General features: G+C 42.6%; 1 protein-coding gene across 1 annotated transcript in view; it reads left to right on the top strand.

The window, feature by feature from the left end:
- Positions 1 to 18,278, top strand: part of OPA1 (OPA1 mitochondrial dynamin like GTPase) — a 106,918-nt gene that overhangs the window by 77,765 nt on the left and 10,875 nt on the right. The window contains 8 exon segments of the mRNA XM_069975060.1: positions 1,591 to 1,756; positions 1,915 to 2,067; positions 2,491 to 2,599; positions 2,871 to 2,950; positions 3,027 to 3,167; positions 4,858 to 4,974; positions 6,329 to 6,422; positions 7,530 to 7,640. Of these exon segments, the coding sequence (XP_069831161.1) occupies positions 1,591 to 1,756; positions 1,915 to 2,067; positions 2,491 to 2,599; positions 2,871 to 2,950; positions 3,027 to 3,167; positions 4,858 to 4,974; positions 6,329 to 6,422; positions 7,530 to 7,640 (971 nt within the window).

An 18,278-nucleotide genomic window follows, 5' to 3' on the forward strand; every position in this document is an offset into this window, starting at 1 on the left:
GGCATTGCCTTGGTCTGTTGGGTGAGGCTCCAGTAGAAAAAGTTTGGGAAGCAGCAGTTTGGAAACGTTTGGAAGCAGTGCATCATACTTATCAACTGAGCCCTTCCTCAAGGATACTTTGTTTTATTTTACATGGTTGGACAGGTGTTTGCCTTACCCTGCCCTCATTTAATTTCTGTTCTTTGTCCAGTTCATACTTCCCTTCTGAGGGAGCATTTCCTACAACGTCTAGCTTTAGGCATAGTCTTCTTTGCCCAGCTTGTGTGCATTCGAGGCTACCATTCCTTTATTAGGATGTCCGTCTGTCCTGGACTGCTAGATCTCAACACCATGGCCAATGTGGTATTGGTCCACTACTGCTTTCTGATCTTCTCTCATGCCTGGTAGTAAGGTGCAGGATTTCCATCAGTAATGGCTTCCTCATCACCATGTTAGTTGGTTGGTTGTGCTACTGTATGTCTTTTTGTTCCTACCCTTGGGGACTGCTTTAGGATATCCCACTGTGTCTGTGTCCCCCAATGATACGAGTAAGAAAATAGGATTTAGTAAATACCGTAAAATCCTTTTCTTGTCGAAGTTCCTTGAGGGATAAAGCACCCTCCCAGTTATCTTTTTTTCTGAGCCTTTGGCATTTATAGTTTCTGCTGAATCCTTCTTTCTCAGTTATGAACCATAACTAATTCGGTTTCTAGATTTATTGCGTACCTTCTTTTGGCTTCTCCTGGCTGCTCCTATTGCTTGCTTACAAACTGATTAGCTCAGTGCCTGCAGACCGGGTAAAGCCTGGTGGGAGGGGCCAGCACTTTTTTCTTTGCATATTGTTGCCTCCAAGGGGCACCAGCCTATATCCACTGTGTCTGTGTCCCCCAATGAACATTTATAACAAAATCCCATTATTGGCAGGGGTTACAGATGTCAGCACCCCACTACTATTCATTAACTATTGATTACCTGTCCTGAAAATAGACTATAAATCAGTTTTACTTGGAAACCCCCCATAAAGGGGTACTCCAGTTATTTTATGTTTTTTCACATATTGCTGCTCTTGCATAGAAAATAATAAACATCTTATTCTGACCTAACCATGCTCTCCCAGGGGTCCTCCTGTCACGTCTTCGGTTTCCCTGCTAAATGCTCCAGGCACTTATTCTGAGATGGACTTGACTTGGCACTGATAGCCCACTCAGCTAATCGCTGACTAAAGCCGTACAGCGCCACGGCCAGTAATTGGCTGAATGGGCTGTCACTGCCAAGACAGGTCGGTCTCAAAAGTAGTGGCAGGAACATATATTATAAAACATAAATGTCGGGAGTACTCCTTTAAGTCTGGCTTTTATGGGACGAATGCATACAAGAGAGTAGAAGTTTTGGGTTGAACTTGATGAATGTTTTCCTTTTTCAATGTTATAAACTATGTAACTATGCAAATGTACATTTGGAGCTTGTATGAGAAATTTTTTTAATTATATTCAGAGTTGTCCAATAGAAAGTTAAAGTTTGTGTAGTGACGTGTGGTTGTGTAGGCAACTGTTCAAACATGGATTACTAGGTAGAATATAACTTTCCATATTAATATATTATTTCCATTAGGGAAGAGATCCTTCAGAAGACATTATGGGAAAGAGTGTCAACACATGTGATTGAGAACATCTATCTTCCAGCAGCACAGACCATGAACTCAGGAACCTTTAATACTACTGTAGACATCAAGCTTAAGCAGTGGACTGACAAGCAGCTGCCCAATAAAGCAGTGGAGGTAGATTAATGTAATGTTCCTCTTTCTATGGATGTTTTTCCAGGAATTTCTATATAATAGTAAGCAGTAGTACTGCTGTTCTTAATGGAATGGATATGCAGAAAACTGAACACTGAGATTGTATTTTGCCTTCATTAGTGTTATCTTACTATTCTTAGGTGGCGTGGGAAACCCTTCAGGAAGAATTCTCTCGCTTTATGACTGAACAGAAAGGCAAAGAACATGATGACATATTTGACAAGTTAAAAGAGTCAGTGAAAGAAGAGAGCATCAAGAGACATAAATGGAATGAGCAAGCTGAAGATAGTTTGGTATTATGCCTTCATTTGTTTTACTTTAGACAATCACATATTTAATTCAATTAAAAGGGTATTCCAAATCCTCCTTTTCTTTATACACTCATTGCACTACCTGCTTCTTTGGACGCAAACTTGTCTTGCACGGATGGCGCTGCAACTCTGTACATTCAGTAGTGCCTCTAACCAGTTTTGCTGCTTTTGGGACGGCAATACTACTCTCATGCTACTCAGTATATAGAACTTTGTTTAGAAGTAAAGAGCCTAGCTGGTGTTCGGGGAATTAGACTACCATCGATCATATACGAATGGTTATTACTGGTAGGCCATAAATTAAAAGTCCTGGGAAACCCCTTTAATAAAAGTAATAGTGGTATACATTGGCTTTGTATTTTTGTGTATTGCTTATAAAAACTATATTACATTGTTTCAAATTAGAGAGTTATCCAGCACAATGCACTAGAAGACCGTTCAATCTCTGACAAACAACAGTGGGACGCAGCGATCCATTTCATGGAGGATACTTTGCAAAGTCGTCTGAAAGATAGTAAGTTTTCGAACCTGTATTTCTATAAATGTAGTATTCTTCTGTGCAGTTGTGTTTGTTTAACCTTTGATGGGGCCAAATTAACTTTCCCCTTCCTTGGGCAAATAAGTTGCTTAGTTGCTAGGTTTAAAGTGGCTGTACATGAAGGAAAGTAGAATAGAAAAAATATAGAAAATTGGTGGGCGCTATCAACATGGCAGGGGTGGCAGTCTGGGACAAGAAAGTTCTGTGCCAGCCAACACCTTTTAAGAGACTAAGTCTTTCCCTGCAGCTGAATCTGTCATTCATGATATGGTGGGACCAGACTGGAAAGAGAGATGGTTTTCATGGACTTCTCGGACTCCAGAACAGGTAAAAGTCTTTTGAAATAGAAAGTTTTAAAACAATTGCTATCTCTAGACTATTATTTTTTTATGTCCCTGTAAAGAATATACGAAATGAAACGAAAAATGAGCTTGAGAAAATGCTGAAAATCAATGAAGACCATCCTGCATATCTAGCCAGTGATGAAGTCACTACTGTGAGGAAGAATCTAGAAGCCCGGGCAGTAGAAGTGGATCCAGTTTTGGTGAGCACCAGATAAGTATATAAAAAAAAAAGTTATTATTTTTATTATTTACTGATGTAATCATATAAATTCAAGTTTCTAGGGTTAATAAGACATAACTTACCATTTACTACAGTGACATCAGGCATGACATAAAAATGGCCAAAGAGATGTTTCACAGGCCCTATCAGAATCAGATTGTTGGTATCAAACTTCAAGATGCTAAACAAATCCTTAACCCCTTAACGACATCGGGCGTAAATTTACGCCCTGATGCCGGTAAGGGAGTTCAGAGCGGGGCCGCGCGGCGACCCCGCTCTGAACCGCGGCGGTCCCGGGTGCCACTTGTAGTCCGGGACCGCTGGTATTAGCGGGCACGGTCCGATCGCCGTGCCCGCTAATACAGTAATAAGATGCAGCTGTCAAACATGACAGCTGCATCCGATTACCGACTCAGCGTCATCCCTGGTGTCTAGTGGGGAGATCGCTCCTCCGGGATGTTATCCCGGAGGAGCGATCTCCGTAACTGAAGCCGGCCGGGGACCGCTCCAAGATGGCGCCTTCCCCGACTCGGCACTCGTTTACTTCCGGCTGCAGCAGCCGGAAGTAAACGAGTGCCTTTCTCATTGATCTCTGCAGCATATCTATGCTGCAGAGATCTCAATGAGAGATCAAAGCACTTATACTAGAAGTCCCCCAGGGGGGCTTCTAGTATAAGTGTAAAAGTAAAAAAAAAAAAGTGTCATTATTAGTAAAAAGCCACCTCCCCTAATAAAAGTCTGAATCACCCCCCTTTTCCCAGGTTATAAATAAAAGTAAATAAATAAATAAACATGTTTGCTATCGCCGCGTGCGTAATCGCCCAAACTATTAATTAATCACATTCCTGATCTCGCACGGTAAACGGCGTCAGCGCAAAAAAATCCCAAAGTGCAAAATTGCGCATTTTTGGTCGCATCAAATCCAGAAAAATTGTAATAAAAAGCGATCAAAAAGTCGTATATGCGCAATCAAGGTACCGATAGAAAGAACATGTCATGGCGCAAAAAATGACACCTCACACAGCCCCATAGACCAAATGATAAAAGCGCTATAAGCCTGGGAATGGAGCGGTTTTAAGTGACGTATATTTGTTGTCAATGGTTTAAATTTTTTACCGGCCATCAGATACAATATAAGTTATACATGTTATATATCGTTTTAATCGTAACGACTTGAGGAACATATATAACAAGTCAGTTTTACCCCAGGGCGAATGGCGTAAAAACACATTTCCCCCAAATAGACAAAATGCGTTTTTTTTTTTCAATTTCACCACACTTTGAATTTTTTTCTGGTTTCGCAGTGTACTTTATGCAAAAATCCAGCCTGTCATTGCAAAGTACAATTAGCAATTAGACACAAAAAACAAGGGCTCATGTGGGTCTTTAGGTGGAAAAATGCAAGTTCTATGGCCTTTTAAGCACAAGGAGGAAAAACCGAAAACACAAAAATCGAAATTGGCTCTGTCCTTAAGGGGTTAAATCAGACTGTAGTTATGCTTGAGGCAATTACCAAGTCACACACAGGAATAAATAACATCCTCCTCTGAAACTAGAACATCAGTCTCACTATATTCAGCTGTAGTATTGCAGAAAATGTTCTGTGATCACTTTCTGATGGCTTAGAAATACTCAACCTGTCATGGGTATGTTGTGTATGTTTTTCCCAGATCAAAGACACATGGCACCAGGTATATAGAAGACATTTTCTGAAAACTGCTCTTGGTCACTGTAATCTGTGTAGGAGAGGTTTCTATTACTATCAGCGGCACTTTGTAGACTCTGAGGTAAGATTTTTTGCTTTTCAACTTTTAATGTAATTAAAATGAGGGTTGAGCATTGAATGTTTTCTCTGCTTTGTTAGATTTTGGCATATGCCTAGAAACCCGCATACTGTGACATACTCTTTTGTGCACCATGTCTGAACAGTAGTGGAATAGTCACCGCATTGTCATGATTGTGGGTACCTTTTAGTCAGATCCTTAACATGTGCTGTATGTCTTTAAAAGTGCTCATCCTGATTAGCCCCGACATGTATACATGTGACTAAGTTTATCTTCAGCTGATCAAAACTTTTAACGCGTCTCTCTGAAATGTCAAAAGTTTTTCTAATGACAAGTATGCTTTAAAATTTTTAACCCTGTAACGTAGTGTGGTATACATGAATGTCGTTGACTTGAGATAAGCACCGCACTCAGTACTGACTACAGTGTTGACAAATGAAATAAGGTTTCCTTTTATAATTGTCCTGTCTGTCCCGCTATAACATGTTTCAAGAGCTGACAGCCTAAGGCTATGTCTAAATACAGTAATTTAAATCTTACAGTACGTGCTTTAGTTTGGTCAGTATTAGGCCACATTCACACGGAACACGGGCGCAGAATGTCTGTAACTGAGTGTGGTTGCGGCAGCAGCGCATATTCATACAGTTCCCCCACTCCCAGAATCCTATCAGAGATGCTTCCCGTGCAGGAGGGGACTCAACATTACAGGCATTCCACGTCTGTGTTCTGTGTAAAACACGGAATCCGTGAATGCGGACTTAGTGTTAAGCGAACCTTCAATAAATGCAAGCTTACCCAAACCTGACGGCTTGCACATTAATTGCTGTAGTTAGTATAAATAAGTGTTGCTTTCAAAGTGCCTTAGTGCCTGGAAAAGATGAATACAGTCCTAGGAGACTGTATCCTGAACTTTACCAGGCAACTGTACATTGAAAGCAGCACTAACTTATATGGACTACACAATACGCAAGCCGCCAGGTTCAGACACATTTACTGTTGGTCAGTAGTTTTACCAAAACCAGGAGTTGAACTAACACAGAAAAGCTGTAATGGGAAGAAAATAATATTATAATAACCCAACTTTTCCTGATAACTGGGGCTTCTACCATAACTGTAGGGATGGGAGTAACCCCTTTAAAGCTGTAAAAAAAAATATTCATTAAAAGGTTAACCGTATATTTTCTTTGTGTGCTAGCCTTTCCCTAAACATAGATGGCGCCAAAGTTCCATTACAAGTCTTATATGACGAAACCTCTTTGCACTGTAACATAGACGGAATACATAGTATGCATATGATATGTATTATTGGGCTTGTGGTGGAAACCGCTTCTCTTAGCAGTGTCTCTCAATATTCTAGTTGGAGTGCAATGATGTTGTCTTATTCTGGAGAATACAACGGATGTTGGGAATTACAGCAAACACTTTGAGACAACAGCTAACAAATACAGAAGGTATGCCTTAAAAAATCACATATGAATATGAAGTTAAATCTTTTCTGATATGATGACATGGCAGTGATGTGACATGTGATGGTCGCATCAATTTTGATTCATGTTATGTAATTTATTAAAGGCAAAACACACTCAGATGTTATTGAGACATTACCTGCCTTATAACTGTTGGTTCCTTTAAATTGGAAGACCTAGAAGAAGTAAAGTTAGGTTCACATCTATGCATTATATTTCTGGTTTTCTATTTCGTCATAGGAAAAGGAAATCTAAAATACCAGCATTCCTGGATCCCTGGTCTGGTATTTTACTTGACAAAATAATGCTGTGCTATTTTGTCTAGTATTTCTGACAAATATACTGTATGATCAACTAATTTTATCCATCCTTGGAGTCCATATTAACAAACTATGGTTAAGAAGTTGTATCTGTTTTGTACGTGACACAATTTAAAAAAAACAAATCATTTATATTTCACTATATTAAATTTCCTTTCAGTAGTTTTTATACAGCAGATTAACTGTGCATTTTTATAGCTTGGAATATTCTATAAAACTATGTGACATCATGTGAGGTTATTGGAGATGTACCTGTAGCAGCAATTTAAGACCTTCTCACTGGGAATGCGATGAAAGAAATAAAGGCTGAAGTTTTGCTCTCCGTCATTTGACTTTAATTATGTGTGTGTGTCTGTATGCATGCGTGTGTATTCAACCTGATGAAGAGCGCATTCAGTTAAAGGGCTTGGCCCAGCAATCGGCCGTACTTTCCCAGGTGCTGACGCTTGTACTGACTAGCAGGGCTATAATTCCCAAAAGTTTTCAGATATGGCAGGATCTATAGTTTCCTGACCTATTTTCTAGCACTGACACCCTTTGGGAAAAAACTTGAAGGGTGTCCATGCCGAGTAGAACCCCATGGGTCCATTTAAATGTACCAGACCTGTGCATGTGGCCTAAGACTGTAGATTATGTCCCAATGATGATACTATTGTCTATTAAAGAGGTTGTAAAATTAGTATAGCTAAATACCAGAGTGTATTATATGGTCACCAGCTGACTTTTTCTTATGTTACTACTGTTACTGAGCAGTCTCATCTTTTTCAAACAGTAAGACGTTTAGAGAAGAATGTAAAAGAGGTCTTGGAAGATTTTGCCGAAGACAATGAAAAAAAGGTTAACCTGCTAACAGGAAAGAGGGTCCAACTAGCTGAAGATCTTAGTAAGTTTATAATTTTGTTCATATAACTTTTCACCTCCCGTACTGCACTGTTGACTAATATTAAATGCCCACTGTCATTGGGAACAACTTTTAAAATGTCATAGAGACATATCAAATGTTTTGATCGGTCGGGGCCTGAGAGGAGAACAAGTCGGGAGAAGTTTGTGCTCAGCACATTCTCTTCTGGCTTTGTGTTATGTGACACTCAGACCCCGACCAATTTTGACAGGTCTCTGTGACATATCAAAGGTTTTTTTCTAAAGACAGGTACTCTTTAATGTCTTTCCTCCTAAAGCACTATTAAACTTGTATACCCTGTAAGGACTTACACACACAGTGAACAATGAAACTATTCACACAATCTGTTGTACTCTCCCAACACTTATCAAGAGTTCCCATATATCTAAAACAATAACATTTAATTTAGTTTTGCAGAAATCTAAATATGGATCCAAATGAATGTCCTTATCCTAGCCGTTTTTCATAGCTCCAGATAGAACAATGATTAGAATACACTAAAACTACCCTGATCATTCTCTTCTCAGAGTGATGCCACATGGCATGCCATTACTTAATGATCTTTGGAGGTTTCTCTTCTATTTTTTTTTTAATCAGCCTCGGCTTCCATTCATGCCACATCCAAAGTTAGGAAGCATTTCTCCTCACTGTTACATTGCAGAGTGACTTGCAACACAATGTAGCACAACCATCCACGCTTGTCTAGACATGTCTGCCGTGTGCTGAGCTCGATAGTTACCAGTGTTGCCATGTTACATTCCTAACTCTTTTTAGTGTAAATGTGTTTTATTGTGTATCTGTTAGTTACTAAGTGATATTATCAGATGCTGTATTTTGTTTCCAGTTCCTAACAGACCTTGTATTGTCCCCACAAGAAAAAGATTTGTTGTAGTATTGTCATTCTGCCTCTGTAGTATGCATGCTCTGTATGGTTCTTCTGTCATGTCTGCACAGGGATATACTGTATGTAGTATGTGTTCTCTGTCTGTGATGCTATAATGCTATATTGGATACCTGTGTAGGGTTTGCATGTTATATGTTGTACCGTGTAATAGTTCAGGATATCTGATGTAGTCCTGAGTAGAAGGTTCATGTTACCCGTAATATGTCTGTACTGTGTTTGTATGCATCCATGGTAGGGTGATAGACCGCTTCATTAATTACGATAATGTCTAAATATTAGTAAGTAATTTCCAAAATAAAGGTGATATTAACCCCTTCACGTCAGCCATCTGTATATATACGTTCCTATTGCACATGCCCCGTGCAGTAGGAATGTACATATACGTTCCTGCTTTGACGGGGGTTTGTGATGAGAACGGGATTGCTGCAGGGACAGCGATCCTGCTCTCATCTGAGTGAGGCACCGGAGATAATGAGAATCAGCTGCGATCCCGCAGCTGACCCCCATTAACCCCTTAGTGACCGCCGAAACGGCGGTCACTAATGGGCCGGTGCCACCGCTATATTTCATCTCCCCCCACCGTGAATCCACGGTGGGGGGGAGATGAAATAGTTAAAATCAGACCCCAGACCAGCCCCCCTAGTGCCCTGGTATCTAACCCCCCCTCCCCGCGGCGGCCATCAGATCCAAGATGGCCGCCGCGATCACTGTGAACAGACTAATGTCTGTTCACAGTGATCTCTTTGTAAAAATGAATGAAAACCCCATGCTCTCCGCCACCGGAGGTAGTGGAGAACATGGGGCAGTCATCGGGGACCCCCCCCTGTGGGGTCCCGGTACAAGCGATCAGCGGTATATACTATATACCGCTGATCGCTTGTGCCATGTGCCGCCGGAACATTTTATCCCCTGTCACCATGAATGATTGGTGACAGGGGATAAAAAGTGATGTCCCCCCACCCCCCCAGTCGCCCCCCAGTCACCCCCATCCCCGAGTCACCCTCCCCTACCCCATATACTCACCTGATCCTGGAGCTCCTTCCTCTTCGGTGTCCTGGCTGGTTATGAAGTGCGCATGCGCTCCACAACCAGCCAGCTCTGAAAATTTAAAGTGACAGAGACCAATTTGGTCTCTGTCACTAAACTATGATTACTGTGATAGAAAATATCACAGTAATCATAGTAATACAGTGAAAAAGAATGTGAAAAGTACAAAAAGTGACAAACATACAAAAAAAATAAAACACACACTTTCTATTATAGTAATAATTGCAGTTTACTCCCAAATTACCCCTAACCCCCCCAGATTACCCGTAACTACCGCAGCTAGCCCGTAACCATCCCAGGTTGTCCGTAATCACGTCAGATTGCACGTAACCCCCCAGATTACCCGTAGCCACCGCACGTTGACTGCAACCACCGCACGTTGCCAGTAACCACCGCACGTTGCCCGTAACCACCGCACGTTGCCCGTAACCACCGCACGTTGCCCGTAACCACCGCACGTTGCCCGTAACCACCGCACGTTGCCCGTAACCACCGCACGTTGCCCGTAACCACCGCACGTTGCCCGTAACCACCGCACGTTGCCCGTAACCACCGCAGACTGCCCGTAACCACCGCACGTTGCCAGTGACCCCCTCCAGATTGTCCGTAATCACCCCAGATTGCCTGTAACCACCCCAAATTACATGTACCCACCCCAGATTACCTATAAGCACTTCAGTCTGTCCGTAACAATTCTAGATTGTCTGTAACCCCTCCAGGTTGCCCGTAACCACCGCAGGTTGCGCATAAGCCACCCCAGGTTGCCCGTAATCATGCCAGATTACATGTAACCCCCCAGATTGCACGCAACCACCGCAGGTCGCGTCTGACCACCGCACGTCGCCACTGGCCACCGCACGTCGCCACTGGCCACCGCACGTCGCCACTGGCCACCGCACGTCGCCACTGGCCACCGCACGTCGCCACTGTCCACCGCACGTCGCCACTGACCACCGCACGTCGCCACTGACCACCGCACGTCGCCACTGACCACCGCACGTCGCCACTGACCACCGCACGTCGCCACTGACCACCGCACGTCGCCACTGACCACCGCACGTCGCCACTGACCACCGCACGTCGCCACTGACCACCGCACGTCGCCACTGACCACCGCACGTCGCCACTGACCACCGCACGTCGCCACTGACCACCGCACGTCGCCACTGACCACCGCACGTCGCCACTGACCACCGCACGTCGCCACTGACCACCGCACGTCGCCACTGACCACCGCACGTCGCCACTGACCACCGCACGTCGCCACTGACCACCGCACGTCGCCACTGACCACCGCACGTCGCCACTGACCACCGCACGTCGCCACTGACCACCGCACGTCGCCACTGACCACCGCACGTCGCCACTGACCACCCCAAATTGCCAGTGACCCCCTCCAGATTGCCCGCAACCACGCCAGATTACAGGTACCCACCTCAGATTACCTATTAGCACTTCAGTTTATCCGTAACCACCGCAGGTTGCCTGTAACCACCCCAGATTGCCTGTAACCACCCCAGATTGCCTGTAACCACCCCAGATTGTCTGTAACCACCCCAGATTGTCTGTAACCACCCCAGATTGTCTGTAACCACCCCAGATTGTCTGTAACCACCCCAGATTGTCTGTAACCACCCCAGATTGTCTGTAACCACCCCAGATTGTCTGTAACCACCCCAGATTGTCTGTAACCACCCCAGATTGTCTGTAACCACCCCAGATTGTCTGTAACCACCCCAGATTGTCTGTAACCACCCCAGATTGTCTGTAACCACCCCACGTTGCCTGTAACCACCCCACGTTGCCTGTAACCACCCCAGGTTGTCTGTAACCACCCCAGGTTGTCTGTAACCACAGCAGGTTGTCTGTAACCACAGCAGGTTGTCTGTAACCACAGCAGGTTGTCTGTAACCACAGCAGGTTGTCCGTAACCACAGCAGGTTGTCCGTATTCACCCCAGGTTGCCCGTAACCACCCCAGATTACCCGTAACCACCTCAGACTGCCCGTAACCACCCCAGACTGCCCGTAACCACCTCCAAATTACCCGGAACCACCCCACATTACCTGTAATCTAATTTTTTTTATTTTATTTTAGTAACTGCGCTATTCTAATAACTATTACTAGCTACTGTTTTGCTCCAGCAAATAGGCACTCCTTCCCTTCTGAGCCCTGCTGTGTGCCCATACAGTGGTTTATGCCCACATATGGGGTACCGTTGTACTCGGGAGAACCTGCGTTACAGATTTTGGGGTACGTTTTCTCTCATGTTCCTTGTGAAATTTAGAAATTTCAAACTAAACCAACATATTATTGGAAAAATTCAAGTTTTTCATTTTTACTGGCCAATTTTGAATACTTTCCTCTAATACCTGTGGGGCCAAAATGCTCATCCTACCCCAAGATGAATTCTTTGAGGGGTGTACTTTCCAAAATGGGGTGACTTTTGGGGGGGGGGGTCTATTCTGTAGACATTACAGGGGCGCTGCAAATGCACCTGGCGCTCAGAAACTTCTTCAGAAAAATCTGCATGGAAAATGCTAATTGGCGCTCCTTCCCTTCTGAGCCCGGCTGTGTGCCCATACAGTGGTTTATACCCACATATGAGGTACCTTTCTACTCAGGAGAACCTGCGTTACAGATTTTGGGGTGAATTTTCTCTCCTGTTCCTTGTGAAATTGAGAAATTTCAAACTAAAGGAACAAATTATTGGAAAAATTTGAGTTTTTCATTTTTACTGTCTACTTTTGAATACTTTCCTCTTATACCAGTGGGGTCAAAATGCTCACCACACCCCAAAATGAATTCTTTGAGGGGTGCACTTTCCAAAATGGGGTGACTTATGCCGAAATTTTACTCCGCTGGCACTACAGGGGCTCTGCAAACGCACCTGGCACTCAGAAACTTCTGCAGCAAAATCTGCATGGAAAAAGCTAATTGGCGCTCCTTCCCTTCTGAGCCCGGCTGTGTGCCCATACAGTGGTTTATACCCACATATGAGGTACCTTTTTACTCAGGAGAACCTGTGTTACAAATTTTGGGGTACTTTTTTTCTCTTGTCCCTCGTGAAATTGAGAAATTTTAAACTAAAGGAACATATTATTGGATAAATTCGAGTTTTTCATTTTTACTGTCTACTTTTGAATACTTTCCTCTAATACCTGTGGGGTCAAAATGCTCACCACACCCCAAAATGAATTATTTGAGGGGTGTACTTTCCAAAATGGGGTGACTATGGGCGAGATTTTACTCCGCTGGCACTACAGGGGCACTGCAAACGCACCTGGCGCTCAGAAACTTCTTCAGCAAAATCTGCATTGAAAAAGCTAATTGGCACTCCTTCCGTTCTGAGCCCTGCTGTGTGCCCATACAGTGGTTTATGCCCACATATGAGGTACCTTTTTACTCAGGAGAACCTGCGTTACAGATTTTGGGGTGAATTTTCTCTCCTGTTCCTCGTGAAATGGAGAAAATTCAAACTAAAGGAACATATTATTGGAAAAATTCGAGTTTTTCATTTGTACTGTCTAATTTTGAATACTTTCCTCTAACACCTGTGGGGTCAAAATGCTCATCCTACCCCAAGATGAATTCTTTGAGGGGTGTACTTTCCAAAATGGGGTGACTTATGGGGGGTTTTCTCTCTGCTGACACTACAGGGGCACTGCAAATGCACCTGGCGCTCGGAAACTTCTTCAGCAAAATCTGCAATGGAAAAGCTAGATGGCGCTCCCTTCCTTCTGAGCCCTGCTGTGTGCCCATACAGTGGTTTACGCCCACATATGGGATACCGTAGTACTCAAGAGAACCTGCGTTACAAATTTTGGGGTGCGTTTTCTCTCGTTTTCCTTTTGAAAATGAGAAACTTTAATCTAAACGTATATATTATTGGAAAATTGTAATTTTTAATTTTTTTACGGCCTAATGGTGAATACTTTCCTCCAGACCCTGTAGGGTTAAAATGCTCATTATACCCCTAGATTAATTCTTTAAGGTGTCTAGTTTCCAAAATGGGGTCACTTATGGGGGTTTCCAGTATACAAGCCTCCTAAATCAACTTAAGAAAAGAACTGGTCCCTAAAAAAATCAGTTTTGGAAACTTTTACGAAAATGTGGTAATTTGCTGATAAATTTCTAAGCCCCATAACAGCCTAAAAAAGTAAAATATGTTTATGAAATGAAGCCAGAATAAAGAGGACATATCGGTAATGTGACTTAGTAACTAATTTATGTGATACGACTTTCTTTTTTAGAAGCAGAGAATTTCAAAGTTCATAAAATGCTAATTTTTTCAATTTTTCATGATATTTTGATGTTTTTCACAAAAAACACACAAAGTAGTGACCAAATTTTGCCACTAATATAAAGTGCCATATGTGACAAAAAAACAATCTCAGAATCGCTAGCATACGTTAAAGCATCACTGAGCTATAAGAGCATAAAGTGAGACAGGTCAGATTTTGAAAAATGAGCCTGGTCTTTTTGGTGCAAATAGGCTTGGTCTTGAAGGGGTTAAGAAATATTAAGAAAGTGGCAGCTCTTTGGCCAGAGGCATTCCCCAGTATCGAGAACTGACAAGGAGAAATGTTTGTGGTTTTGTTGGGGCTGTATAGTATCACGTAGGCAGGAAATCCATATCTCTGCTTGGACTCCTATAGAAGATACTCCTCTTGTTATAGAAGCTGCAGGGGAGAATTCTGAAGATTTAGTTTTTCATTAACCTTGTCTTTGATTAGTCACAGCCCTGGGGATACGGCGTTCTGGTAGTGGATGGGTTAATGCCCTAAAGAGGAAGCTTTTTCATGTCTCTCTTTTATGCTGGCTGCACAATGGTTATTAATCATTTCACTTGGTGGAATATGGAACAGCAGTGAATCTATACCATGTAAGACACACATGACGAGTCAGGACCATTGTCTGCTCTGTGCATTTACTTACAGATGCTGTGAATCAGTAGTGATTATTTTAGGGGAAATTGTTCCCGTCATACAACCAGGACTAGACTATGACCTTCTGTGCATGATCCAAAGCAGAGGCGGCTCAGCCATCTCCAAGTGAGATTAAACAGGGAGAAGCTCCATTACCTGCACCCTCACCTTATGCGGTTTGAGCAAATTCACATGACACAGCTCTATAGCTTTCGAATATACTTTATTTTACTTTTCTGTCAGTGAATTAGAACACTATTTCAAATTCAGAGGATGCAAGCAAGTCCTGCTCTCCTGGCTAAGGTTTCCAGTCTTCTGTTATGTGCTGCTACATTGTAGAGAACTAACCCATCTGTATAGCTGCTGCCATATATTTAGCCCTGATAACGTTGCATAGATTGGATACAGTTGTAGCCCCTCTGTACAGACGAGTGTAAACTAATATTGTGACGATGGGTGGAATGGAAACAAAGTATTTCAGAAAGGTGTAGAAGTTTTGATTGATTTATCAACTTAAAATCATTGAACGTCTTTCAGTCTTTATCAGGGCAGTGAGCCACTGGAGGGATGACTCCCAGAAATCATAGCTTATTGTAGTAAGGGAGCCTGTCACTGTGCCATTCTATCCAGTTATCTTTTATAATCCATTTTTTGCCATACCTATACTTATGGTAGAATTGAGATAATCTGAATCTGATGGCTCTGTCAAAATGTAGTTAGATGGTCACAGCTGATGAAGGCAACTCTAAATACTATATTCAGGTGTATGAATTTATGGAGTACCCTGCGGACACCTGTTAATGAAAAACAGCTCTACTGGACATGACCATCGGTTTATCGAATGGTCAGTCATTTATTTGGATGCCCACCATGTATTACTACATAAGAAATGTCAGTCTAGATGCGGTTTACACCAGTAATAACTGATGATCGCCACTAAATTGTGGAGTTGGTCCTGTGGCAGTCGGTGGGTTACCAGGGTTGTTTCATGAGTTGTGTCTGTTTTGTCTGCCTAAGACAATCATTTCACATGTACCTGTCACCAAAAAAAAAAACTTTTGATGTGCCGAAAGTTTCTGTGGATCAGGGTCTAAGAGTGGTTAAACGACTGATCAGGTGAGTGAGACAAAGATCTGTTATTTGTATCTTGTGGTGTCCAGCTACTATTGCTAGGGGGCACTCTGTTCTGCCGCTTTTTTTTTTTTTTTTTTTTTGGGAGGGGGAGGGAGTAGCTATCTCTCCTGGGTAAAATGTACAAATTTATTATAAAGAGGCAATGGGGCAAGTAGTTTTGGTAGCTGTGTGTCCTCCTTCAACGGCTGCTGAAAGGGGACTGTGGAACCGGCCCACACACTTGAAATCCCCTGCCAGTTCCACTGAAAATGTTGGGTTAAACAAAATATTTGTCCAGTTTGTAGTTTTTACTTAAATGCAGTAAAGACAAATTGGGGGAAAAAATATATAATATATATATATATATATATATATATATATATATATATATATATATATAGTGTGTTGTGTTCAGGCCCATCTTTTTTTGTTTTAGTATTTCCATGTCAAGTGTGGTTTAACCTATCACTAGATGCTTTATTTAGGTTAGCATTTTTCTTTCCTATGGTTGTCTTTTGCTGCCTGTGTGCACTAGGTGGCAGCATTGTGCTGGGCTGTGAGCCCACCGGGAGGGATTAGAAAGCTGTGGGAGAGCAGCGTGGCTAACCTCCTGCCTCTGTTTACCATTCCTCACTAGCGGAAGCCTTGACATCACCCAGGCAGCAGCCGTTGTGTCTTGAAAGATCAGCTCTCCATTCAGAGCACAGCACACTTGTTCAGACACGTTCATTCATATCTTCTTTCTTCCTCTCCCTTTCTTATTTAAAGGCATATTTTCTCTTAGGAAGCCATTCAGCAGTCGCCTGTTGCTGAGCAAAATCTAACATGACTACTTCACACTGGCAGTGAATGGTTTAAGCATTGGCCCAGCTTTCCTTATTTCACCCTCTCAACCACTGCACACTTTACCCCAGATATTCTAATATTTTCCATTATAAGGACAAAAAAGGGCATACATTGTGCAAGCTACGTAACAACAGGAATAATTGTCCTTGTGTAAATCTTGGCAGAATATTATTCATTCATTATTCATATTATTTACACATTGCTACATTCAAAGCTGATCTGTCTTAATAGTCTACTACCCCATCTGGTACAAAGACTATAACATCTAAAATATACAGTGGAAGGGTACAAACACACACAGCAGATACGGAGCAGATACGGAGCAGATTTGATACTGTGTTCAGTTATTTAGATCTAATCTGCTGCGTATCGCAGCAGTAAATACGCAGCGTATATGCTGTGTGTGTTTGTACCCGAAATGTAGTCATGAGTCAGCTGCATCCATGAGGGAAGTGCATCTCTTGCCCCCCTCCTCCCCACCGGTGACCGACGTACGCTTTGTATAAGTATGTGCAGGGGGTTGACTTTATGAATACAGAAGACTCAAAACTACAATTTGTATTTGTATAAAGTGGTGTTTGGGCCAATTTTACTGTCACCCTCATAATATGCTATCCATAAGCAGCATAGAATGGAGACTGATCTGCTGCAAACAGTTACATCCAGCAACCTAAACATTAATGCTATACCCACTACTACTACCACCAATTACATGAGGTAATGATAATAATCGATAGTAAAATGTCTCCGGTATGTCCAGTGTGCGGTATACAGATACACTGCACTACACTGGTGGACATAATGCGCCCTCCTGAGTGAGTACACTGGTGCCGGGTCACTGGTGTTACCTGGGTTATCTTGTTATCTGCACGGTTCTTATCCCCTGAAGGTACCTTTATGGGAGGCTGTTTTCTGTCAATGCTGTACTAACAGACTGTCATGATGAATGGCAGTAAGAGGATACAGTACTGTAAACCTTAACTACATTGTGCAACAGCTTGTTCATATATTCATATATTTTGGATTGCAGTCACTTCTAAAAGTAATTCTAATTATAACCTTTTAATTGTTAGTTGCTAGTAAAAAAAAAGGGGGGGGGGTATAGTGGATATACTGCTGCAGATAAAGGAGTACTCCATAAACTAAAAAAAAAATAATACATTGCTTTTATAACGTTATATTACTTAGTAGTATAACTTCATTAATATAAATGTATCGTTTTTTCATTATATAGCCACTTGCGTTGAGTGGCAGCAGTGAGGGGTGACACAGACCTGCCTGCTGCCACCAATGTTTGCGTCACTAACTGGACGTCCATGCCCTGCAGTTCCCGATCCCCTGCTCTGATGAAGCAATGTCGCACAGAGCAGGGTCCTGTTCCCCCGTGTACTGTATGTTCTTAATTAGGGTAGCTTCACACACACCATATCGCAGCGGATTTTCTGCTGCGCATCTGCAGCAGATCCACAGCAGGTTTGGTCTGAATAACTGAACACAGCATCAAATCTACACCATCAAATCTGCTAAAGATCTGCTGCAGATCCTGTACCTGTGAACGCACCCTTACAGTTCCCGAAGGGGCTGTGAAGAGGCTGACACACTTTGCTATATTGGTGGGCAGGTACTGTTTATAGGATTATACAGTATATGAGGGAAAGGTTTCCCACACTCTATAGCGCTGTGGGTCAGCACTTGATTAGATCAGGACTTAGTTGTATGGTTTTTGTCACTCCTCTTGTCTTTTTTTTTGTATTTTCTTGTATTTGGCTTTTGAACCATCTG

This window comes from Dendropsophus ebraccatus, chromosome 6 (assembly GCF_027789765.1).
Source record: "Dendropsophus ebraccatus isolate aDenEbr1 chromosome 6, aDenEbr1.pat, whole genome shotgun sequence".
In the NCBI taxonomy this organism is placed as follows: domain Eukaryota; kingdom Metazoa; phylum Chordata; class Amphibia; order Anura; family Hylidae; genus Dendropsophus; species Dendropsophus ebraccatus.